The 26236-nt window shown below is 40.2% G+C and overlaps 1 protein-coding gene across 1 annotated transcript in view; it reads right to left on the bottom strand.

Moving 5' to 3' along the window:
- The window catches only part of LOC126184483 (dynein axonemal heavy chain 5), a 976026-nt gene that overhangs the window by 608796 nt on the left and 340994 nt on the right, over positions 1–26236 (bottom strand). Inside the window, exon 23 of the mRNA XM_049926874.1 lies at positions 13290–13469. Coding sequence (XP_049782831.1) covers positions 13290–13469 — 180 coding nt within the window. The remainder of the gene's footprint in view (positions 1–13289; positions 13470–26236) is intronic.

The following is a 26236-nucleotide window of genomic DNA, read 5'->3' as shown; positions in this document are numbered from 1 at the left end:
AAAATGGAAAACAAGTACGAAACAGAATCCTCTACATAGCTCTATGTTACATGGCTAGCCGACAAAAAGACTAGAACTTACGCCGACCTCTTAATAACCCACATGAAACGAAGTAAAATAATAAGAGAATCGTTAGAAATCAGAGACTGACGACACTGAAAATTTTATTTCTTTCAGTGAACTGTACGTGAGAGATGTAGTAATGCAGCAGCTACGGAAAAGTTGCTGGTCATTAAGATTAATGCGAGACCTGAACTGAAATTTAATAATGTACGAGTTAATATGTCTACCGATGAAGAAGAGACACCGTTTTCCAAATCAAATATTCTCACGAATCTCAGTAGTGACTTCAAAACGGGACGTGTAGCAAGAAATAAGATAATAGACGTACCTCCTTACTCACTCTTGTAACAAAATTGCCACGAATTGTAACAGATGACGCCAATGACCTTCAAGAATTTGGTGATGACCAGCGTTGCCTTCCTTTACATAAACAGGCTGACGTTATTTCATAACGTATATCAAGGTGGATCAGTTTCGAAGCAAGGTATCAAATATATTGTTGTGAAATACAATCATAAATTCACAAATTTTATATACAGTGACATTGATCCTTGACGCTTTTATTCTTGTTGGAGGTCCAGAAACACAAAGGCAATGCTGAGGAGATTACTTTTAAAGTGTTACCCGTTTTGGCAGTAAATGTTCTTTCCATTCGTCATTCAAAAGCCGATTGTGACAGAAACTGAAGTTATTTATAACTAAACAAAGAAATGCGTTAATCACTTACGCACTAAATACATCGTTGGTGACGATTGAGTATGACAAGGCCAAAGAACTGTGAACTGAAAAATTAGGCCAACTACAGACAACATCAAGCGTATGACTAAAACAGGTCTGTACGTAAAATCTAAACCTGAACCTACTGAACAAGCCATAGGTACAGCGGACGATATTTCTGTTGAAGACTCAATGTCTTTACCTTAGAGGTAGTTGAATCTGTTTGAAAATGTCACAAGTTTCATTTTTCATCATATTTACATCAGCGTCTGCACTATTTTTGGTTTTATACAACAGTCTTCTGTATTAATTTAGTACAATTTAAAGATAGTTGTGCATTAATCGTATAGGTGTTGTGGTTCAATATTTATTACTAGTTCTACGGGCACGCGTAGCTACCATACCACATTCTAAACTGACTTCGGCGATTGCGTGAAAAATGTATACAGGGTGGTCATAAACAGTCTGAAGAGCCTGTAAGAGTGTTGTAGGGTAGGCTGTACTGAGAAATAACTTTTAAGTGAAAAATTCGATACGTTGCAACTTTTTTGAGTTAATTAGCATTGAAGTTAGCCAGTTCGGCCGTTGCGTGCTCAAATTCAAGTGGCCCTCCAGAGAAGATGTCGCCAAATGTGATCTTCATTTGGTTTCGTAAAACCGAACAAGAAAGCGGCATGAAAATTGGACATGGGGCGGTGGCAAGGCTCGAACACGAGCCAAAGACTGAGTAGCCCCATGCGCTATCATTTACGCTACGAGAAAAAGAGACACTAATTGTATCTGGAAAGCTGCTTGAATTTGGACGCGCAACAACCTAATTGGCTAACTTCAATGCCAATTAACACGGAAACGGCGCAGCGTGTCGGTTTTTTAAAATTATCCCTCAGCGATATCTACGCTGCAACACCTTTAAAAGCTTATCAGACTGTTTCTGGCCACTCTGTTTCTTTGAATTATGTGGAAAGTAAGAAAAGCTATTCATATCGTAATTGTTAAATGATTATTCGTAGGCGTAATTTTTCATTTTGTGAATACGTACCAAAAAGTTGCCAGAAAAGAAACACTTATAAAAATATACCAGCATACGAGAGACATGTACCTGAAATCGCTACTTGTTGTATGGCGGCTCATGATGGTACCTAATTAGAGCGATGGATTGCCAGGCAGGAAGCAATATGTTGCTTGACTCTTCTGGAAACTTGAATATTGATAGCAAACCACACTATATATAAGTGCATCTCTTGTGGCGTCTACCGCGGAGTTGAATGAGCAACTGTGTGACGTCTTCGCGTTTACTAAACGGACACATCAGGATAGGCACTGCTCTTATTTAGATCTTCTATCCTTTTTCTACCAACACCATGAGGAAGAAAAATATTCATCGATCGAAGTTTTCGTATGCCACCTCCTTCGAGTGGTCTTCAGGGCCTGATCATGAAGTAGATTTTTTTTTTTTTTTTTTTTTTAATCCTTCGCTGGGACTACACTTCCTGCAGATTCTTGTGCTGCACCTCTGCCTTTCTTCTAATGCATCTAATGCATCTCTGACTTTGCTTCGATTACTTTTATGTGGTAGTTAAGTTTACATCAACCCGTATAGATTCTGCCAGATATTTGACTGTTTCCGATGACTTTTCGGCGGTCGTGCAACTAAACAATACAGTTTCTTTCGATTTACTTATCCCCAATGCATAACACTTTTTCATCCTAAAGGCCTTATGCCAATATCTGCATCAAACATCGATCCTCTTCCAAGTCTTCCTAGAATTATCTAACGTTGCGACTTCACCATATACAACAGTATCATCTTCGAACAGCCTTACAACGTTATCCGTTAGAGAATTTATGTGTGTCATAAACAATAAAGACTCGATGATACTGTCTTAGATCACTTCCGAAGTTACTGTTACTACTATCTGTTACGTCCAATTAATAATAACGTATTGTGTTCTGGAAGGAAGCCATGAATCCATCTGTCTGGTAAGCTCGTAATTTATTCGCTAAACGATAGGGTGGAACTGTAACTCGGACACCGCTGTCTATTGCTTTCTGAGTCTCTTGGACGAACAGCGGATGCTAGTATACACAAGATCGTTTTTCGCGGAAGACATGTTGAATCCTACATGGTACTGTCAGTTTCCAGGATGATGTATACAAACGGTAGACAGTTGTTGCGGAATACAGAGATAAATACAGAGGATCAACGCGTGGTACAGGAATTGGCAGTTGACGCCCATCATAAACAAAGACAAAGTAGTGGGTATAAATAGGCAGAAAGATCCATTAATGTGTGATTACACGACTGCTGAACACTGGAAAGTCAGTTCCATTAAATATCGGTGAGTATGGGTACGGAGCGATTCAAAGCGAAATAACCACATAAAAGTAGTAACAGGTAATGGAGATGCCAGAATGAGACTCATTGGAAGAATCTTCAGGAGGTGTAGTCCACCTACGAAAGACGTAGGCTACAAAACTCTAGTTAGGTCGAAATTTGACTATTGCTCGTCGGTCGGGGAGCCTCACCAGACAAGGCTGAGTGAGGAAATACAAGGGATCTAAAGAAGAGCATACGTTTCGTTATAGTGTAAGACGTGTGTATTTCTTTTGTCTATTGCCAATCACAATTTATGAAAGATTTTTATGTTTTATTAATAGGATTAAGTAGCAATAATTAATATTTGTTATGCTGGAAATAATTGTGGTAGCAGGGAATGTCTGTACCAAAGTATTGTTGACAAGAGAGACCGCAAATTGATATAATTTTAAAAAGGGCGGGAGAGACCGCGTATGGATACATTTTAAGAAAAGAGCGGGAAACACCGCGCATTGATACATTTTGTGATGGTAGCAGGGATTGTCTGCACCAGAAAGCATTGTTGGCAGGAGAGACCGCACTTTAGCGTTCGTAGGAAATCAGTAGTAAGCGAGATGTGAAGTGAGTTGGTAGCAGGTCTGAAGCGAGTGGTTGAGAGGAGTAGTGTGCCTGCCAGCCACCAGCTATGATTTACAAGAGATTATAAACAAATGGTTCAAATGGCTCTGTGCACTATGGGACTTCACATCTGTGGTCATCAGTCCCCTAGAACTTAGAACTACTTAAACCTAACTAACCTAAGGACATCACACACATCCATGTCCGAGGCAGGATTCGAACCTGCGACCGTAGCGGTCACGCGGTTCCAGATGGAAGCGCCTAGAACCGCACGGCCACACCGGCCGGCGATTATAAACAGATGTACAGAGGCATCTACTAACTATTATCATAAGAGGAACTAATATTATTGAATTATATTTATTGCGAAATTCAAGACTACTGAAGGTGTGTTTGCGCAGTGCTAGTTGTAGGGGTATTGTAAAAAGTAAGTCCCATTTGAACGTTTGTAAAATCATTTCATTACGAACAGTAAATATTTGAAGCTTTTTCAGAATATAATTAATTTTTGCCAGCAATGTTGCTTTACTGATTATAATCCATCCCAAAAACCATCAACATAAAACTTTGCACAAATTTTATTGGCCCGCATCTCGTGGTCGTGCGGTAGCGTTCTCGCTACCCACGCCCGGGTTCCCGGGTTCGATTCCCGGCGGGGTCAGGGATTTTCTCTGCCTCGTGATGGCTGTGTGTTGTGTGCTGTCCTTAGGTTAGTTAGGTTTAAGTAGTTCTAAGTTCTAGGGGACTTATGACCACAGCAGTTGAGTCCCATAGTGCTCAGAGCCATTTGAACCATTTTTTTGAAATTTTATTGTTGTCAAGAAAAAGTGTGACCATGAATTACGTAACTTCAGTCACATTAAATAAAGAATAATGTCAGCTTTGCAATTAAAGAATAACGTCAGCTTTAGTAGTAAATACAGCCACTTATTATGACAGCCCACCAGCAGTTAATAGAGTATAGTAAAACAGAGTAAGTATATTCATGTCGCTATTCGATGTAGCAGTCAGATGGCGATCCAGTAACAGTAAAAAAGGTAAGGAACAGTTTTGGGTTATTGCAGATAACGACTGAGGGCCACGACGACGACACATTCTATGTTTCGTCAAAATAATCAGAAAATAATTTTTAATAAGCAGGAATTAAATTTGTATGCGTAGATTGAGAAAGACAATAAATTTCAAAGGGAAGATTTCATTTGTTATTATTAAGCAAGAGATAGAAATCCTAAGGAAATGTTTCATAGTTTATTGTGAAAGGGAAGGTTATCATTAACAAAAGAGGTATAGAGGAGACGGGAAGGTTTCACTTGGCGACATCCAATGTGTAAGACTCTTTAGTGAATCTACTGTGAAAATGAATATACTGACTCTGACAATCGTATGAATAAGCTACTGTTAAGTGGTGCAACGCTTATACGAAAGTGTATACCTTTAATCCACAGCCCATCGGCAATTCTTTTTGTTCTATTGATTCTGCGTTGAAAAGTGTTTGTTCAGTGCTGAATCCGCTTTGAACAGGGATATATTTTGTTACGTGTGTTAATTATAGACAATGTACCGCAGAATAATTACTCGTTCTCAAAGGGATAATAGCGTAGAAAATACTGACGAGAAATTCTTTTCAGGAATAGACAGAAATAATACGTGTGAAAAACCCGATAAAGAAACGTTAGGTGAACAGACATTCGAGAGTAGTAATAATATGGAATCTTTTGACGATCAATAAACTTCAGATATGCCAACTGATAATGAGACATTAGTGCAAAATAATTTGTTTTTAAATACAACAGACGCTACACAGCCACAAATTACTCGTAGCAGACATAATAGTTTCAGTAACGAAACCGCTATAACGCAGTCAAACAGTGTGACTCCATTACGTGCCGAAACAGATTCAAACGGTACACAGCTACGAAATCTGCGTAGCAGATACAACAGTTTTATTGACAAAAATTCCGAATCCACAGAAGAGGTGACACGATTACAATCGGCTGAGGATGTTCAAATGAACACAAATGTACAACCTTTAACAATGAATACAAATACACACAGAAGTCAATCCGAAAGGGATCCAATAATGTCATTTTTGCTACAAATGAGACAAGAGATGAACCAAAACTTTAACAGAAGGGCATAAGAATCAGCAGACCTAAAAAACGAAATCAAGGCAGAACTCACACACCAGATCAGAAATTAGACAAAATGTACCAAAATCTAAAACACGAAATCAAAGTAGAAATTCAAGCAGTCGCTGAAAAATCAAACCAAGAGTCACACGACAAGATTCAAGAAATAAGAGATAAAGAAGTAGCATTCGCGGTAAGAATACGAGAAACAATGACAGAATTGATTGGCGACTCCATGGAGTGTTCTGTGCACCACGACCAGATAATGGATATAATTGGAAGGAGAAACAGCGTTGGTCGTATTTTTTTGTTTTATTATCCGCAAAATCGATTTTCGGTCACTTAGTGACCATCCTCAGTGCTGTATTATACAATTAAGATTGGTAGGCACTGGTATCAACAAGCTTAGAGCGATCACATAAACTCATAAAGCACTGAGGATGGTCATTAAGTGACCGAAAATCGATTTTGCGGATAATAAAAAAAAAAAAGGCCAACGCTGTTTCTCCTTACAATGACAGAGAACTTTTCTAAACAAAACGCTCACATTGATGAACGTTTTAACAATCACACAGAAAACTGTTTGATACGTCACCGCAAACTGGTGCGATCGCAGAATAAAGAAACGACAGGACGACAAAAAGAAAGTGTTTGTTCAGGGAAAAACTTACGTGGACAATCACATACACTCGATTTCGGAAGAAAGAGAAACGGTTAAGGAGACAAATATTCAAATACAAGAGAGGCTCTCGGAAATACAATCACATGCAACTGAGGCGAAAATTTCTACACACACTGAAATCCAAAATATTAGGGATAAATTAGCAGAAGAAGTTCTGACACTAACTGACAAAATGGAACACACAGAAATCAATCAAGACTCAGAAAATTTGAAAGCATATTTTAAGAAAGTAACCAAAAGCAATCGTAAATTACGAAACGAATTGACAGAAAAGATCAACGAACTCACTACAAGAATAGACCTGTTAGATACTAACAATGACAGTAAATCAGATGACACTACACCAGTCTCAGTTCAACAGATTTCTAATAGTAAAGATACGCAAATTACTAATATGCAACAAACAATCGCAGACCTAGAATCACGTAATAATTTGTTACATCCGAAAATCAATTCTTTACAGCAAAGGATAGCTGAAACACAAGAAACAATTGCAAACAATCAATTGAAACAGAACACACACCATTACGACATGCCTCAGATGCACAATACATATAATGTCGGTAGACTTCAGAGAGTAAGAGATCTTAACCAGGCAGAAAGACACACAAATTCATATTCACAACATTACAAAAATAATTACACAGAAAGATATGACGGTTTCGACCACAAGCATTTCCTTTCAGTGAGAAAGTTTAAAACATTTAAAAACGACAGGACGCAAATACACCCACTGGACTGAATCCAACAATTCCATGCGGCACTCCACCATCATGGGCAGTTCAACATAAGCTAGAATTTGTTATTAGTTTTCTTGAAGGGGAACCAGCGAGAAGAATGCGACCAATTGCTAGTGATTGTTTTTTAGTAGAAGCATTCCAGGAAGCATTTCTAGCAGCATATTGGTCAGATACCACACAGAGTAGCATTAAAGATCTGCTAATTAGTCTGCCAAACTTCGAGAATTCTACTTTCCCAACAATTACACAATTTTTCGAGTATATGGTTGAACAAAACCAATACTTCAATGAGCCATACAGTCCATCCGCGTTAATACCACTGTGTATTTCAAAACTCTCCAGAGCATTAAAAGTGTCTTTATTAACAGGCCAGCAAAAGGACAGCGTGTACGCATTTAGAGACATCCTGCAATTGCTAGAGGTACACCAGGCAGATTATGCGTTTGTCAATAAGAACTTTTCAGGACATAACGCAAACCAGACAAACAATACTAATTTTGAGCAAATACGATTTGGCAGTAACAATCATAATAAATGCTTTCACAGCGAAAATGAAAATTTTAATCGAGAATACACACAGGGATTTAATGGACAGCAGTATAATAACAATGTACATTACAATTCAAGACAGCAACAAAGCCATCCAAATAACACGACACATATACGACAGGATATGCCGAACCGGTCAAACTTTCACATGACTCATCTACAAAATAATGCGTCAGGTGCAAACAATTACATGGGTCAGTCGCAAAATACACAAAACGAACAAAGACAGCCTTTTCAGAGAAACACGCGTGCCCCGCCGTATAACCACAGTTATGACGACAGAAGAAGAGATAACGAACACCGACCGCAAAGGAAATTCTACAATGATAATTTTCATATAAATTCAAACAGGGCACAACAACCAAGTTATCGTATGAATGTACCAGACACAAGATTTCATCCGCCACCTACCGCTAATAATCAAAACGGTAGAACAGTACAGCTTATAGAAAACACATAACACTCCCCGACAGAAAATGAAATGTCAGAACATTTATGACTAGAGATAGCCTGTGATGAATCTCTAAATGACGACACTATGGATAAGGACAGAGAAAAGATAACGATAGAGAATGCCATTACATTCGACGACGTGCGAGACACATTGTTACACGAGAAACCGATCATGCAGGAAACTATATGCCACCCAATAATCCAGATAAATTTAAAGTCACAAAATATTTTAGCAATAATTGATTCAGGCTCACCAATGTGCCTAATTAAGGAAGACACATTTAACAGATGCAACAGCAATAATGATTACCCAGTATTCCCGTTAAACAAAACTAAAGTTAAGGGAGCATTTCCAGGAAAAATAATTGAAGTCAAAAGACAGACACAATTAACGTTTGTTTTTGCAGGGCAAACTTTCCACAGCAATTGTTGGATAATTCCACATTTAATAACTGATATAATATTAGGAATGAATTTTCTCGTACACTACGACGCAAAGATTGACTTTAAATCGTCATACCTAACATTACAGAAGGAAGACAGTGCAGTGGTAGTGAGATTTCAAAACACAGTATCCTCAGAAAAACAAAATATGCACAGGATCGAGATTATTGCAGATTCTAAAGATAATGATAGTTATCTAACACTATACACGAATACACATAATAACGACATGACAGAGGAACAGGAGTATAATGTATTAGAGACAATTACACGCGAGGTTGGAGACAGTATAGCAGAAGTCGACACAGAACGCATAGAATTAGAAAATATTCTTGTGCAACATAAAACAGTTTTTAACAAAGTTCCAGGAACGATGACAGGATTTATGTACGAATTTCAGGTGAAACCACACGAAACTTTCAAAGCAAAACACTATCCAATCCCGCATATACTGAAATGATTACTTTTCCAAAGAAGCGTAGACTTCGTCATTGTGAGATAACAGACATGGCTCTAGCGAACATTAAACGAGCTGCAGATCGTCGGAAGAGACAGCAGAAGCAGGTAAATAGATTTCGCAAGTAAGAGATTGGCGATAAGATACTAGTTCGTACCCATTATCTGTCACATAAAGGGAAGAAACGATGCAAAAAAAAATTGAACTTCTACACGCAGGACCGTACAGAATTCGAAATATTCCGCATGCTAATGTAGTACACATTGAGACACTCAAAACAAAAAAATCGAGAGTAAACCATCATATGTCAAACATAAAGGAATTCTTAAAATAGAAAAACCTTCTTACAGGGATACATATAGACAGAGTATAACAATGAGCTTTTTGACACATTCCAGCAAGCCCGAATACAGTGAGCTACTAATGGGTTATTTACGTGCACAACAGGTCACCTCGATTCGACCGCAGACAAATACACTAAACATTAATAGCAGTCTTAGAAGCGTTCTCGCAGGACATTTATTTCACATTATGTAAGGTAAGTGAAGCAATTAACAGGACTACTTTAAGTGTAAATGTATAAGATGTACAAATAATTTTCATGCAGTAGTAGCAATTAGATGTATTCTTTAACCCGTGCATGCAGCATTGTTGTCATAGTTCACCAAAATAAACGTAGTTTTAATTATAAAATAAGTACTGAATATGGAGGAATATGGATAAATGCTCTACAGGTCATGCCGAGAGCTGACGCGATTTTCCAGATGCAGAGAGATGTGGAAGTCATGCCGTGCGCTGACGATTATTGAACATGAATATTTTGTTATAGGTAATACAGAGAGATGACACGAGGTGCAAAGGAGAGAGGAGAATGAAGATGTTAGTATGTAAGGAATATAATTTAGTAATGGTTTATTTTGATAACAGGTGACACAGCTCATTGCAGCACTACGGATGGAGAAACCACATTAAATTGCTTACTATATATACTTTGCTATTCGAAAATTTTTTTCTGAATTGAACATGATATATTTTACATCAGATACATACATAGGAGAAACAGATCACACCAAATGTCAGCATACCGATTCGCACTCTACGTAAAATACAAATGTTTTCTCTTAAATAACAATGACGATATGTGTTACACAACTTAAACATAATAATAGTCGACTGACAATATGACTCGTAACTGACGAACACATTAGCGAACATACTGAAGTCACAAAAAGTGACATATTCTGTCAAAATGTACTTTCACATTTCAAAAACTGTGAATTCACATCCTGTGAAGTAATATAACAGTGTCTTTACGTAATTATTTATATAAGCACCAGATTACGATTTATTTAGAGTCACAGAAAGTGACATAGTTTGTATAAATGTACTTGTCTATTTTATTTAAAATGTTGATGCCTAAAGGTACTACTAAATTCCACTTACAGAAATATTTGTTTATGTTATTGACTGTCAGGTAATGTAATATGTATTGTAGGCTGAATTTACTACAGATGGAAAATGTGTTTTTTTAAGTAATTGTTTAAAACCATAAACTTTTTCTATAGTCACACAAGGTGACATATTTTGTCCTTTTAAACGTAAAATAAATAATTTTTTGAGCACAGAAGAAAGAGATGATGTAAAATTTGATAATAGCGGTATCAACCATATCCGTGAACCTTTTGACAAAATGATTATACCTGTACCTTAATTCCTGTGCATCCCCATGGTTATGAAGCACAAACAAGGTGAATAGTGACCCACATTGCTTCAATCTACGATGTATTCTATGAGGTGTCGGCATACCAAGATGCACACCACAGTCATGATGTACGTCAATAGGTGCTTGCATACCAAAATGCACACCATCACTACTAATGGACAATTGGAGTTGGAACTTGTACCTGATGTAGCTGCGGCAACTAAGGCAATTCGACGGCTAACTTAGTGTTTGGTTACACTAAAACTATGGATCAAAGAGACGACGGAATCACATGGTGAAATCTGGTGTTGTGCTATGTGAGGGAAAGAAACGGACTTTTGAGTGCATTCACAGACAGTTGCCAGTGCTTTGACCATGCTATCCGATTCCTTTTTTTTCCCTTCTTTGAATATGGTACTAATAGATGCCAATTTTACAAAAAAAAAGAAACATAAATTATGTTCTAATTTTTGCCATCCATTACTATTAGAAATATAAGTAACTCTTACTACCCGATGTACACTTCCATCTTACTGACTCATATTATTTGTATATTTTGATGTATACTCTTATGAATATTCTCTTTGTTAGACTTAGGGAAACAAATTCTTATGACAGTATATGTATGTGCTTTGTTGAAAGAAATATTCTATCATTAACTTACTTATTTCTACACATATTTCTATAATCAAATTTTCTCCTTACGTCAAGTCCAAATGACTTAACGACGTAGGAAAATTTTAAGGAAACCCAGTGGAGGGTTATGTAAGACGTGTATATTTCTATTGTCTATTGTCAAATCACAATTTATGAGAGATGTTTATATTTTACTAATAGGATTAAGTAGGAATAATTAATATTTGTCATGTTGGAAATAATTGTGGTAGCAGGGAATGTCTGCACCAAAGTATTGTTGACAAGAGAGACCGCAAATTGATATAATTTTTAAAAAGGGCGGGAGAGATCGCGTATGGATACATTTTAAGAAAAGAGCGGGAAAGACCGCGCATTGATACATTTTGTAATGGTAGCAGGGATTGTCTGCACCAGAAAGCATTGTTGGCAGGAGAGACCGCACTTTAGCGTTCGTAGGAAGTCAGTAGTAAGCGAGATGTGAAGCGAGTTGGTAGCAGGTCTGAAGCGAGAGGTTGAGAGGAGTAGTGTGGCTGCCAGCCACCAGCTATGATTTACAAGAGATTATAAGCAGATGTACAGAGACATCAGCTAACTATTATCATAAGAGGAACTAATATTGTTGAATTATTTTCTTTGCGAAACTCAAGACTACTGAAGGTATGTTTGCGCAATGCTAGTTGTAAGATTATTGTAAAAAGTAAGTCCCATTTGAACGTTTGTAAAATCATTTCAATTACCAACAGTAAATATTTGAAGCGTTTTCAGAATATAATTAATTTTTGCCAGGAATGTTGCATTACTGATTATAATCCATTCCAAAAACAATCAACATAAACTATGCAAAAATTTTATTGTTGTCAAGAAAAAGTGTAACCATGAATTACGTAACTTCAGTCAAATTAATTAATGAATAACGTCTGCTTTGCTATTAACGAATGTCAGCTTTGGTAATAAATACAGCCACTTATGATGACAGCCCACCAGCAGTTAATAGAGTATAGTAAAATAGAATAATTATATTCATGTCGATATTCGATGTAGCAGTCAGTTGGCGATCCAGTAACAGTAAAAAAGGTAAGGAACAGTTTTGGGTTATTGCAGATAACGACTGAGGGCCACGACGACGACACATTCTATGTTTCACCGAAATAATCAGCAAATCACTTTTAATAAGCAGGAATTAAATTTGTATGCGAAGATTGAGACAGACAATAAATTTCAAAGGGAAGATTTCATTTGTTATTATTAAGTAAGAGATAGAAATCCTAAGGAAATGTTTCATAGTTTATTGTAAAAGGGAAGGTTGCGTAACAAAATAGATATAGAGGAGACGGTTATTGCGTAATAACACAAGAGGTATAGAGGAGACGGGATGGTTTCAATAGGTTCTGATGGTAGCCTTGGCCAACTCCAGTGGCAGTTCCTATACGACTGAAGCAACATATCACTTCTTGGTACTATATCCCCCAAAAGTTTAGAGCTCACACAGAGACTTACCAATAATCGTTCTTTCCGCCTACCTATCACGGCTGGAACAGGAGTGGGCGAAAGTTACAGCGGTGGACGAAGTACCCTCCACCACACACCGTTGTTGACGTCCGCAGTATGAGCCTACAGTAATGTGCACACGGTCGTTTACTGTTGCTGAAAACAGGAACGACCTGCGCATTTCGCCAATAACTCGGACCACACTGTTGCTCGAGCGACGTACGATTGATTTGCTGTAGAAGAGGAGAAAGGTTAGTGACAATAAAGAAGAAAGAAGAGTAGGTGGCGGGGTACCTGTCGCACGTCCTGCGTGCAGGTGGAGAGCAGAGAGAGCGTCTTGACGACCTCCTTGTTCTCCATGACGTGGCTGTAGAAGTTGCGTGCCTGCTGCGGGAAGGAGGGCCGCTCGTCGGAGGCGAGGCGGTACAGCTTGCGGCGGCGCGAGCGGGCGTCCTCGGGGCCGCGCGCCGCCTGCTCCAGGCGGGACACCACGTCAAGCACGGCCTGCGACGGCCGCCCGGCCAGCTTCCGCCAGCCGGACCTCTGCTCGCACACGGCCGCGCGCGCGTCAGCACAGGACAGGCCAGGAAGAGCTGCGGCCAAGCGCCGCCGTGCACCACGCCTCTGCACGCCCGCCCTCATCGCTACTGCCGGAAAACTGGCAACTTAACACCCACGCTATTTCTTCGGCCCATTGCTTTCTATCTTACGGAACACTGACTTTAACGGTGAGACTTGTCACAACGGAACCTGACGGCACTCAGGTAAATAAATGTAAATGTCGAGTGACTAGAGCCTCCCATCTGGTAGACCAGGGGCGGGCAAACGTTGCACGCCGCTCGTGAGCGCACAGCGCTGCACGTGTGCTGCTCGCGTGCAATCGCCGAATGGGGCAGTGGCGACAGCCGGCAGGTTGCGGCAGTGTAGTACAAGGCTAAGCCGCGGACGTTGATGCGAAGCGACCACTACGTAGTGAACGTTGTATTTCAAGAACCGGAAAATGCACAGTGAATCAGGGAAACGGAGACGTGGAGATTTGCTATCTTTTAAAAATTAATGGGAGAATCATTTTTTCTTTGTTCAAAGACGTGATAATTCGAAATGTTTAATACGTGGCAGTATTCTCGCAGGTCAGCAGAAGTTTAAAATTGAAGGCCATTATAATAAATTTCGCAAGGACGAGTACAATTTACTGTCGGATTCTGAGCGGATGGGGAAATTGACTGAGCTTAAGAAGAGCGACCTGACGATATTAGATGCATCTGTCCTAGTTGCCGTTGTCACGAGAGATCTGCGACTTTCTCTCGTCATGTCTCTCATCTAACTGATTTAACATTTTATGGAGCACTGTTTTTAATTTTTCAGGGCGACAACAATAATAGCCCAGCGGTACGTGCAAGCTATAAAATTGTGCTTAATATAGTGAGAGCTGGAAAACGATTTGCTGAATTAATAAGCCTCGGTTAAGAGCAAACATAAGTGATGAAAATTTACGTAACTGTTTGCGTTTGTCTGTATGCAGAAATTTTGTTCCAGATATTAAACGTATTGTAAACTCCACCTGTGATAGTTAAATAAAACGTATCGTAGTTAATAGGTACTCTTTCAAACCATGATTTATTTCAAGCACTCCTGCTAACCTTATTCCATCATTCAATAAAGCAAGCTAGAAAAACAAAACGCATTACAGAGGAAGGAGTGGACAGAAGATATGGTGGGGAGGGGAGGTAAGCGGGTGGACAGCTTGCCCCTGAGTGCACGCAGAACACCTGTTAACTGCACGCGTGCAAGTGCACCGCACACGTGCAGGATTCCTGCCCGCCCCTGTGGTAGACCTTTCTCCGGGTGCAAGTCTTTCGATTTGACGCCACTTCGGCGACTTGCGCGTCGAAAGGGGATGAAATGATGATGATTAGGACAACACGACAACCAGTCCCTGAGTGGAGAAAATCTCCGATCCAGTCGGGAATGAAACCCGGGCACTTAGGATTGACATTCGGTTGCGCTGTCCACTCAGCTACCAGGGACGGACCGGTACCCAAGTAAACGATAATTACCGCACAAAGGCTTCTCCCAGTTTTATAAACTACACCACTGGGAATAGTGTTAACAGCACGACCAGTGGTGGCATCGTTCTCTCCCCCTCCCCTGCCCCCCACCCCGTCCCTCCGAAGATGAAATCCTTTTGAAACAGGAAACAGAATTTATATAATGCTCTGAGTAGAACTGTAAAACTACCGTAGACTACCTTAGACTTTCACAAGTAAGCGCACACTACAGCAGTTTTCCTAGATGCTTTGATCAGTTACGATTGTAAATGTGTTACCCGTAAGTTAAGTGCGTTGCACACTTATCGGGTGTTAACCTAATTTCAATCGCTTTCTTTGCATATGCAATCGGTGTCTCGCTAGAAAACGGGGACGGCGAACCTTCTAGAAACTGAGTGAGGATATATACGGGGCTGCGTAACCTAAGGAATATATTGGCACTATTTGATTCAGGTTTTATTCGAAAATTCTTGGTTTGTAGCTTGCAACAGTGGGAGGCTGTAGCAGAAATTAAGAAAAAAATACAAATTTATCATACAGCGCTAGAAAACGCAATTTCCTCAACAAAAAGAAGCGTCCGTAAAAGAAAAACATATTAAACATCGCTTCAGTACTACGTCGAGCTTATGTAAAACATAGCGCTGTTTTCTATAAATAACTTTCGCACGTATCAATAACAACAGAGCTCTTATCTTAGATCATGATGATGAACGTTCTACCGAGTACAAAAAACAACAATAATAATATTGGGTTTTTATGTTTGTGCATGTAAAATGTTCTTGTAACAAAAGTAATTGCTTTGGTTAGATTAAAGCCTGGAAGTTACGCGATGAACTAACTTTTGTTACTAGTATAATAAAGTTTATATTTTGTAATGATATAGAGCCGGCTGGTGTGGCCGAGCGGTTCTAGGCGCTTCAGTCTGAATTTTAGAACATGTCTTTTGCTCGAGTATCATGTCGTTTTTGGAAACTCAGAATCTACTATGTAGGAATCAACATGGATTCCGGAAACAGCGATCGTGTGAAACCCAACTCGCATTATTTGTTCATGAAACCCAGAAAATATTAGATACAGGCTCCCAGGTAGATGCCATTTTCCTTGACTTCCGGAAGGCGTTCGATACAGTTCCGCACTGTCGTCTGATAAACAAAGTAAGAGCCTACGGAATATCAGACCAGCTGTGTGGCTGGATTGAAGAGTTTTTAGCAAACAGAACACAGCATGTTGTTCTCAATGGAGAGACATCTACAGACGTTAAAGTAACCTCTGGCGTGCCACAGGGGAGTGTTATGGGACCATTGCTTTTCACAATATATATAAATGACCTAGTAGATAGTGTCGGAAGTTCCATGCGGCTTTTCGCGGATGATGCTGTAGTATACAGAGAAGTTGCAGCATTAGAAAATTGTAGCGAAATGCAGGAAGATCTGCAGCGGATAGGCACTTGGTGCAGGGAGTGGCAACTGACCCTTAACATAGACAAATGTAATGTATTGCGAATACATAGAAAGAAGGATCCTTTATTGTATGATTATATGATAGCGGAACAAACACTGGTAGCAGTTACTTCTGTAAAATATCTGGGAGTATGCGTGCGGAACGATTTGAAGTGGAATGATCATATAAAATTAATTGTTGGTAAGGCGGGTACCAGGTTGAGATTCATTGGGAGAGTCCTTAGAAAATGTAGTCCATCAACAAAGGAGGTGGCTTACAAAACACTCGTTCGACCTATACTTGAGTATTGCTCATCAGTGTGGGATCCGTACCAGATCGGGTTGACGGAGGAGATAGAGAAGATCCAAAGAAGAGCGGCGCGTTTCGTCACAGGGTTATTTGGTAACCGTGATAGCGTTACGGAGATGTTTAACAAACTCAAGTGGCAGACTCTGCAAGAGAGGCGCTCTGCATCGCGGTGTGGCTTGCTCGCCAGGTTTCGAGAGGGTGCGTTTCTGGATGAGGTATCGAATATATTGCTTCCCCCTACTTATACCTCCCGAGGAGATCACGAATGTAAAATTAGAGAGATTAGAGCGCGCACAGAGGCTTTCAGACAGTCGTTCTTCCCGCGAACCATACGCGACTGGAACAGGAAAGGGAGATAATGACAGTGGCACGTAAAGTGCCCTCCGCCACACACCGTTGGGTGGTTTGCGGAGTATAAATGTAGATGTAGATGTAGACCGCTAAGGTCGCAGGTTCGAATCCTGCCTTTGGCATAGATGTGTGTGATGTCATTAGGCTATTTAGGTTTAAGTAGTTCTAAGTTCTAGGGGACTGATGACCTCGGATGTTGAGTTCAATACTGCTCAGAGCCACTTGAATGTTATAAAATACACGACTGACTAGCATTGGTTGATGTGCGGTTCTAAGTATGTGCAAAACAAACACTATGGGACTTAACATCTGAGGTCATCAGTCCCCTAGAACTTAGAACTACTTAAACCTAACTAACCTAAGGACAACACACACATCCATGCCCGAGGCAGGATTCGAACCTACGACCGAAGCGGTCGCATGGTTCCAGACTGAAGCGCCTATAACCGCTCGGCCACACCGGCCGGCAGCAAACAAAAAGCAAAGAGAAGTCTTCTGCTCACAATTCCTCTCTCACACATTCATTTATGTTACTTTTCCTGTTAGTGCTACCAACACTACCAGTCATCCTACTATTTACTACGGCATTTACTATGTCATTTATGTACTGTACCAAAACGACAGAACCGTAGTTTCGGTGGAGCGCAACTGTAGCTCTTAGTAATGGTTATTGTCATCGATGGTCTTTCAAGACCTAACGAAAAACAACAGACTTTTAGTTTGTAGAAAAATGACAGACTGAGGTGGAGCAGTACTCAGGTCATCGTTTGTCGATTTTTCACGGGCATCTGACGCAATGAGAAAATACAGGGTATTCATAAGTACCTATGGGGTTTCAGAAACGACTGTGCGAAAACTGCGAGATATATACAGAAAGTGGACGCATATCAGTGGATAGAGCATCCCTCCAAGTTTTTAACTGACATTACATGTTCTCAGTATGCGCACAGTTTGCGACTTGCCAAACTTCAATACGCGCACGTCACTGTTCCTGCCGATGGTGCCACCGCCACCTGAAAAAATCCAACAGCCCACTTTAGAAATCTGTCCATCGCGTAGTTTATCTGTGGGCGTGAACTATTTGGATTAGGCAATATGGAGCGGATCATTTGTTGATATTAGAGTTGCGCTGTACCAAAACTACGGTTCGGTAGTTCTGGTACAGTATATAAATGACATGGTAAATGTTAGGATTACCGGTAATATTGGTAGCTTTGGTAGGGACAGAAACATAAATGAATGTATCAGAGAGAAGCTTGGAGCTGTCTACTTCTGTTTGTTCTTTGTTTTGCATACAATTAGAACGGCACGTCGTTCATTGTTAGTCAGCTCTGTTTTCTGTATCATTACAAAATATAAATTGCATTTTCCCAATAATAAAAATTAGTTGATCGCGATTTCTGCTCTTTTATGTAACCAAAGCAATTACTTTTGTCGCAAGTACACTTTTCGTGAACAAACATAAAAGTATCTGTATTATTAGTGTTCTTTGTACTCGGTAGAAGGATCTTCATTTTGATAAAAAAAATTCAAATGGCTCTGAGCACTATGGGACTCAACTGCTGTGGTCATAAGTCCCCTAGAACTTAGAACTACTTAAACCTAACTAACCTAAGGACAGCACACAACACCCAGCCATCACGAGGCAGAGAAAATCCCTGACCCCGCCGGGAATCGAACCCGGGAACCCGGGCGTGGGAAGCGCGAACGCTACCGCACGACCACGAGATGCGGGCCATTTTGATCAAAGGCAAAGTTTTCTATTACTATCGATAAGTGCGAAAGTTGTTGTGAAAAACGAAACATGTCTTGTATAAGCTCGACAAAATACTGAGGTAATGTTTGATACGTTTTTGTTTGGCGTTCTTTTTAGTTTTACCCTTTATGGAGGACATTATGTTTTATAGAGCTACTTCGTAAATATGTATTGCGGTTTTAATCTTTGCTACTACATCTCCCTGTTTCATGTTACAGATCAACTGATTTCGAATAAAACCTGAACTAAACAGTGATAGTTTGGATTTTGCGATAAATAATAATAATGGCTCTGAGCACTATGGGACTCAACATCTTAGGTCATAAGTCCCCTAGAACTTAGAACTACTTAAACCTAACTAACCTAAGGACATCACACATGCACACCCATGCCCGAGGCAGGATTCGAACCTGCGACCGTAGCAGTCCCGCGGTTCCGGACTGCAGCGCCAGAACCGCTAGACCACCGCGGCCGGCTGCGATAAATACTGTTTATTTTTAAATAACAGACAGGATGGAAACTATGTGGAATAGAAATGTTCTGTAGGTTACACAGCCCTTAATATATTTTTACTTAATTTCTAGGCGTTTCACCGCTTCCGGTTTCTGCTGGAATCTAGTAAGACAACGATTGCATATACAAACAAAGTGATCGAAATGAGGTAACGGGCCTTAGATATGCAACACACGTAACATAGAGGTAACGAGGTTATGATATTAACTCAGCAAGGTTACCGTCGTCTACGCTTACTTATGATAGTCTACAGTAGCCTACAGAAGTCTTACTACTCTAGTAGGGTCACTTATGAGTTGATAATATGTTGATAGCACAGTGCCTCCTTGTCTGTTATGCTGCGTAACAGTCAGTAAAACTGTGCACTTCAGCATAACGAAAGGGCGAGGGGTCTCGCGAATTATGTCACTGACTGCAGCTACAAAGCTGGCAACCTACCGATAAAGAATTAAGATTACCGCCGGCTGACCCCTATCCCCGACTCATTGAAACATCAATCTCAAAGTTATTTTCATCGACACATAACGACATCTATGCCAAATGATGAAATGCGTTAAACAGGTTACTTCCTCCCTCCCATCATGCAGCTACGCCACGTATGCCACGTTAAGCACGTCAGATTGAAGGGCCAGGTGGAACAACGTTCGACTCTTATCAACCTGATCGTCAGGGTTAATCTAAAGGGCTGAACCCAGAACCATACAAGACTCAGATTTTGAACAGATGCAGTAATTCTATGATTACTTTGCACGTTGTGACTGTAATAATACTGACAAGTGTTTCAGTTTTCATTTCTTACTCCGGCCACTTCAAGGAAGGGCACTGTATGTTACGTCTTGCAGGAAGTTGATTTTCCGTGTAGAAAACATAGGAAATCCGTAACACACGCAACAATAACATCGTGGCTTAATATATAACATAATTTCGAGGCCCATTTCAACCAAAGTGTAATTTTGGACAAAAATTTAAAATTTTGAGAAAAATACTCTCGTCTGGGTCATATCTAAAATTGCTTTCCCTTTCGTATGGAGCGTTTATTAGTTCAGAGGCGTGGTGGACACGATTTTCAAGCTGTAATTGCATTCAGAATTACTTTTACGTTACACAACAGCAGTAAAAAAAGTCGTTAAATTCGTGCGCAATAAAACCACCCATATACTGTGTGATCAAAAGTATCCGGACATCTGACAAAATGACTTACAAGTTCGTCGCGCCCTGCCTCGGTAAAGCTGGAATTCAGTACGGTGCTGGACCACCCTTAGCCTTGATGACAGCTTCCACTCTCGCAGGCAGATGTTAAATCAGGTGCTGGAAGGTTTCTAGGGGAATGGCAGCCCATCCTTCACAGAGTGCTGCACTAAGGAGAGGTATCGATGTCGGTTGGTAAAGCCTAACACGAAGTTGCCGTTCCAAAACATCCCAAAGGTGTTTTATAGGGTTCAGGTCAGGACTCTGTGCAGGCTAATTCATTACAGGGATGTTATTGTCGTGTAACCACTCCACCACAGGCCGTGCATTACGAACAGGTGCTCGATCGTGTTGAAAGATGCAGTCGCCATCCCAGAATTGCTCTTCAATATTGGGAAAAAGAAGGTGCTTCAAACATCAATGTAGGCTAGTGCTGTGATAGTGCAAACCCCATCCAGGAAAATCACAAGCGCACCATAACACCACCGCCTCCGAATTTTACTGTTGGCATTACACACGCTGGCAGATGACGTTCCCCTGACATTCGCCATACCCACACCCTGCCATCGGATCGCCACATTGTGTACCGTGATTCGTCACTCCACACAAAGTTTTTCCACCGTTCAATCGTCCAATGTTTACGCTCCTTACACCAAGCGAGGCGTCGTTTGGCATTTACCAGCGTGATGTGTGGCTTATCAGCAGCCGCTCGACCATGAAATCCAACTATTCTCACCTCCCGCCTAACTGTCATAGTACTTGCAGTGGATCCTGATGCAGTTTGAATTCCTGTGCGATGGTCTGGATAGCTGTCTGCTTATTGCACATTACGACCCTCTTCAACTGTCGGCGCTCTCTGTCAGTCAACAGACGAGTTCGGCCTGCGCGCTTTTGTGCTGTACGTGTCCCTTCACATTTACTCTTCACTATCACATCGGAAACAGTGGTCCTACGGATGTTTAGAAGTGTGGAAATCTCGCGTACAGACGTATGATACAAGTGACGCCGAATGACCTGACCACGTTCGAAGTCCGTTGAGTTCCGCGGAGCGCCCGATTCTGCTCTCTCACAATGTCTAATGACTACTGAGGTCGCTGATATAGAGTACCTGGCAGTAGGTGGTAGCACAATGTATCTAATATGAGAAACATATGTTTTTGGGGGTGTCCGGATACTTTTGATCACATAGTGAATGTAAGCATTTTTCAGTACTAATCCTTACTGAGAAATACATTTGCAATGAATACAGGGACGCTTTGTCTCTTGTGTTACTTAGACTTATCATGCAGCAGAGCTCAGACCACGGCAATATTAATTTATGAGCCGTTTAGTATATATAATTAGCCATGATATAGAGCCTCAACATTTATTTGAAAGCGCAGTTGAAAGCAGAATATTCGTCCTATGTTTGGATCGTTTAGGTAAAAAGAAAGAATATTCGCATAGCAAAGTACAGTAAATGACTCTATAAGCATTGAATAATGTACAAACAGTTTTCTCAATTAGACAACATTGATTTTGGATTGGTTAATAGGCTGGAAGATTAAAATAAATGTAAAAAGAAAGTATCTTGCAAGGAAAATTAAACGTGAACTATACATTATTTACTGCCCTGAGAGAGGACTGTTACATTTGCAGATTATTAATTCGATACATAAAAGACCGTGTCAGCGTATATGGTCGTGACTGGCCTCGATATGCTGTTGTATACTGTAAAGGTAATTCTGAGGAAAGCAAGAAAAAAGATAGCTTAAGACTGGAAAGACAGAAAATGTCTGAATATAGATGCACTTCAAGAACGGAATAATAAAAAATTCTCACAGTATTCAATAATGGTTTCATCTGAGAAAAAATATCTTCAAATTCATGCTACTGAGCAGGCACACAGTCATGCAGCTACATATTTAGCCGAGAGCAATAATTATCATTGAGAGAGGAAGTGCAAGTGGCAAGCAGGATTGTGTCAGCTGTTGAAATATGGTCATATGAGTAGTTCACCCCAGAATGCTGTGGCAAGCAAGAGAAAGATAGCTTAAGAGTCGAAAGACACAAAACGTCAAGATACAGAAGAACCTCAAGAACGAAATTATCAAAAATTCTTTCAGTATTCAACAATGAATGCATCAGAGAAAGAAAAAAAAATTAATGTATACTATCAATTAGGCACGCCATCATGCAGCTAAGTATTTAGTACAGAGCAGCTAGCAGCAGAAGAAGAAATACTTTCAAGCAGTTTTACTAACGACGGGAGACAAGAACTAGCTACAGGTAACTTCGTTTTGTTCTGAATTTGCAGCCCCTGTTTCTGATTTTTGCAGTTTATTGACAGAAGTTGCTATTGAATTTTCTACAAACGAAACATCTCAATGGGAATTACCACTATTGAAATTTTCCTTGAAGACCTTTTGCTTCATATTGAGGATTTCTATTGCAAACTATTTAAAGAAGTGTAATTTCTATCCCACTCTGTTGCTGACACTTCAGTGGAAATTTCAGAGCCACAGATTCTCTACTATGTCTGTTTCCCGCTTATTTCTTCTATTGTGTCCCTTAAAAATCGCATAGTATAGACGTAATATTCTGCAACACAGACAGTCGTTACATACAGTCATGCTAAGTTAGAACAGAAACAGCGTCCTATGTCAGTAGCTGAAAATAGTGTGCCCAAAGTCAGTTTGTAAAATAGCAAATATGAAAGCTAGGTCTTTGTCGTTTAGTGTACGCTGCCCTCAAACAATGAAACGCGACATTCATACATGTTTCTGATCGTTGTACTCCTCTGATAGGGTGCAAGATTTCTTCTGTTTATACTGTGTCTGATGGCTGTCTGCTGTGAATAATTATCGTTTAAACGATTTTTTCCTTGCGTAAAAATCTGAATCCTTCTTATAATTATAGTTTTCCAAATTATAACTTATGTAGATAACACTAAGAATCGTTCTGTCTGTTGTTTTTTTACACAGATATGATATCTGCTAAGTGCTAGAAATAAGTTACTTGCTCTGTGACTCATAAAACAACTATAATCGAATTCATCTTTCCTCAGTATTTCGTTGTGTTCACAATAAGGTCAAATTAATAATTATAGAAGACAGCGTTTCCTTACAAGTCAAGTCAATGATACTAATTATTTATTCTTCTAATAAAGAGCGATAAAAATCAGACTTGTGTTTTATAGATTCAGTTAAAACCATGCCAATCACAGATACGCCTTAAGATGTGTCTGCAAAATAAGATCATTTCCAGGGTGGTGTCCAGCTATGCAGACACGTTAATAATTGTTTCTTACCTATGTAATTGTTTAAGGATTATTTTAAAATATGGGGTTGTAAGACTTCTCTCAAGCGAAACTCTAGAAGCAAAAGATGAACAGTAAAATGCATTTTCCGAGCAAAGAGCTGTATTTTAGGAATAGGTATAGCGAACATCACTGTTTTACTCCATGGAGGGAGTAAACCACCATCTTGAGTTTTATTGAGGGCCAGAGATGTTTTTAATCTGAAAAGAAAGCACTCCAGATGTGATTCTTAGATTTTCTGCGTCTAGTGAAAGCCATGAAATAGTGCGAATGTGTAGCAAATGTCTGCGAGTCGTGTAACTGAGGCAGAACGTGGGGACCAGGTCGATATTCACCTAGCGGGATATGGAAAGCCGCCTAAAACAACATTCAGGCTGGCTGGGATGCCGGCCCTCGTCGTTAATCCGCCAGGCAGATTCGAACCGGGGCCGGCGCGCCTACCCCAGTCCAGGAAGCAGCGCATTAGCGCTCCTTTTTTTATTTTAATCTCAAATTAATCGCTTTCGTTCGTTGCATTGGCTCGGGGCGGACGCCATAAGACATCCGTTTCAGTTCGTTGTTGGTCGGTGTACTCAGTTTTTTATTACAGAGGGCAGCTAACCCTCTGACCGAACACGCTGAGCTACCGTGCCGGCCGACGCTCTCGGCTATCCTGATAGGTAGATGTGATTCTTCGATATTTCTTTGATAATATTTTAGAAGGACTCCATCACTTTACGATTGTTTACACAGGCACGTGAAAACAAGGTTTCTTTGGGTTCTCTATACTTCTCCCTGACTGTGTCTATTGACGCACTTGCTAGATATGTTCACAGAAAATTATGCGGCGTTGTATGCGCTCTGAAGTAGATGATTTTTACATTGGACTCTTCAGGCACTTCAGTTTCATGTACCCTTGGGAAAAAATGACAAAAATGTCTGGGGCACTCTCCTCTTACTTCAACAATGTGGTAAAGAGTATCTTCTGCTGACTACCAGGGTACACTAAAATAAAGAAATATGAGCAAAATGTTGCAGTCTCCTACAGGCTGTAAACTCACTGTTGAGCTGGAAGGAGAAGTCTCTAGAGGTGCAAGACAACAAGCAGTAGATCGAGAAATCAACTATCCCTCCGTGGTGTTCCCCCTTCCGGTCACAGAAACAGGATTCCTCAGTCACCCGTCACCGTATGGGACGTAAGCGGCAAATAATAATGCGTAAGTCTGGCCATGAGCTAATATTTACGAGACAAACGTTATTAGTGGGAAAAAGAAGATGATCAATAATAATGCTAATTTTTCGTGAATGTGGTCACAGCGTCTGCAGTTGTTTTGTAGTTATGGTTCAAATGGCTCTGAGCACTATGGGACTTAACTTCTGGGGTCATCAGTTCCCTAGAACTTAGAACTACTTAAACCTAACTAACCTAAGGACATCACACACATCCATGCCCGAGGCAGGATTCGAACCTGCGACCGTAGCGGCCACGCGGTTCCAGACTGAAGCGCCTAGAACCGCTCGATTTTGTAGTTATTAAAGGTATATAAAACATGTCTTTGCAACTACTAAAAATGCGTATTTATAATAATGCGTAAGCGTAAAAAAAAAGAGGAAAAATGTTTCCGTGGGAGTGGAGAAAGCTTCTCTGCCTGACATAGAGATGAAGTTGATCACAGAAAAATTTCTTCCTATTATATTGGTATTTGTTGCACGATAACGGAAGTGAAATGTATCTTGAACTGTGTAGTAATTCTCTTTATGCAGCTTTTCAAGGTAGTCTTGTTGTATTATGTCTCGTTGAAATGGATAAAAGGGAACATTTGTTCAAAAAAAAAAAAAAGGTTCAAATCGCTCTGAGCACTATGGGACTTAACTTCTAAGGTCATCAGTCCCCTAGAACTTAGAACTACTTAAACCTAACTAAACTAAGGACATCACACACATCCATGCCCGAGGCAGGATTCGAACCTGCGACCGTAGCGGTCGCGCGGTTCCAGACTGGAGCGCCTAGAACCGCTCGGCCACTCCGGCCGGCTAAGGCGATGGTCCTGCACCTCAAAATCGCAAGTCCATTTCATCTTACGAAAAGAGTATGGCAAGTGATTTTTGAGATGCAGATGGGATTCTTCTTATTGGTTACATTTCAGATGGCGAATTCTAAGTCTTATGGACTCAGCAGATGAAACAAAATTTACGAAGAGATCTTCAAAGCAAAGGAAAAAACTCATCTTTCAGTAGGGTAATGTACCTGATCATAAACGTGTTTAGTTTGTTGGAAAACTGGCATATTTTAACTATGAAACGGTAGAGCATTCACCCTACTCAGCAGATTTGGCAACTTCTGACCAAGTCCCAGCTC

Source organism: Schistocerca cancellata, chromosome 4 (assembly GCF_023864275.1).
Source record: "Schistocerca cancellata isolate TAMUIC-IGC-003103 chromosome 4, iqSchCanc2.1, whole genome shotgun sequence".
Classification (NCBI taxonomy): Eukaryota; Metazoa; Arthropoda; class Insecta; order Orthoptera; family Acrididae; genus Schistocerca; species Schistocerca cancellata.
This window is presented reverse-complemented; position numbering and strand designations above follow the sequence as displayed.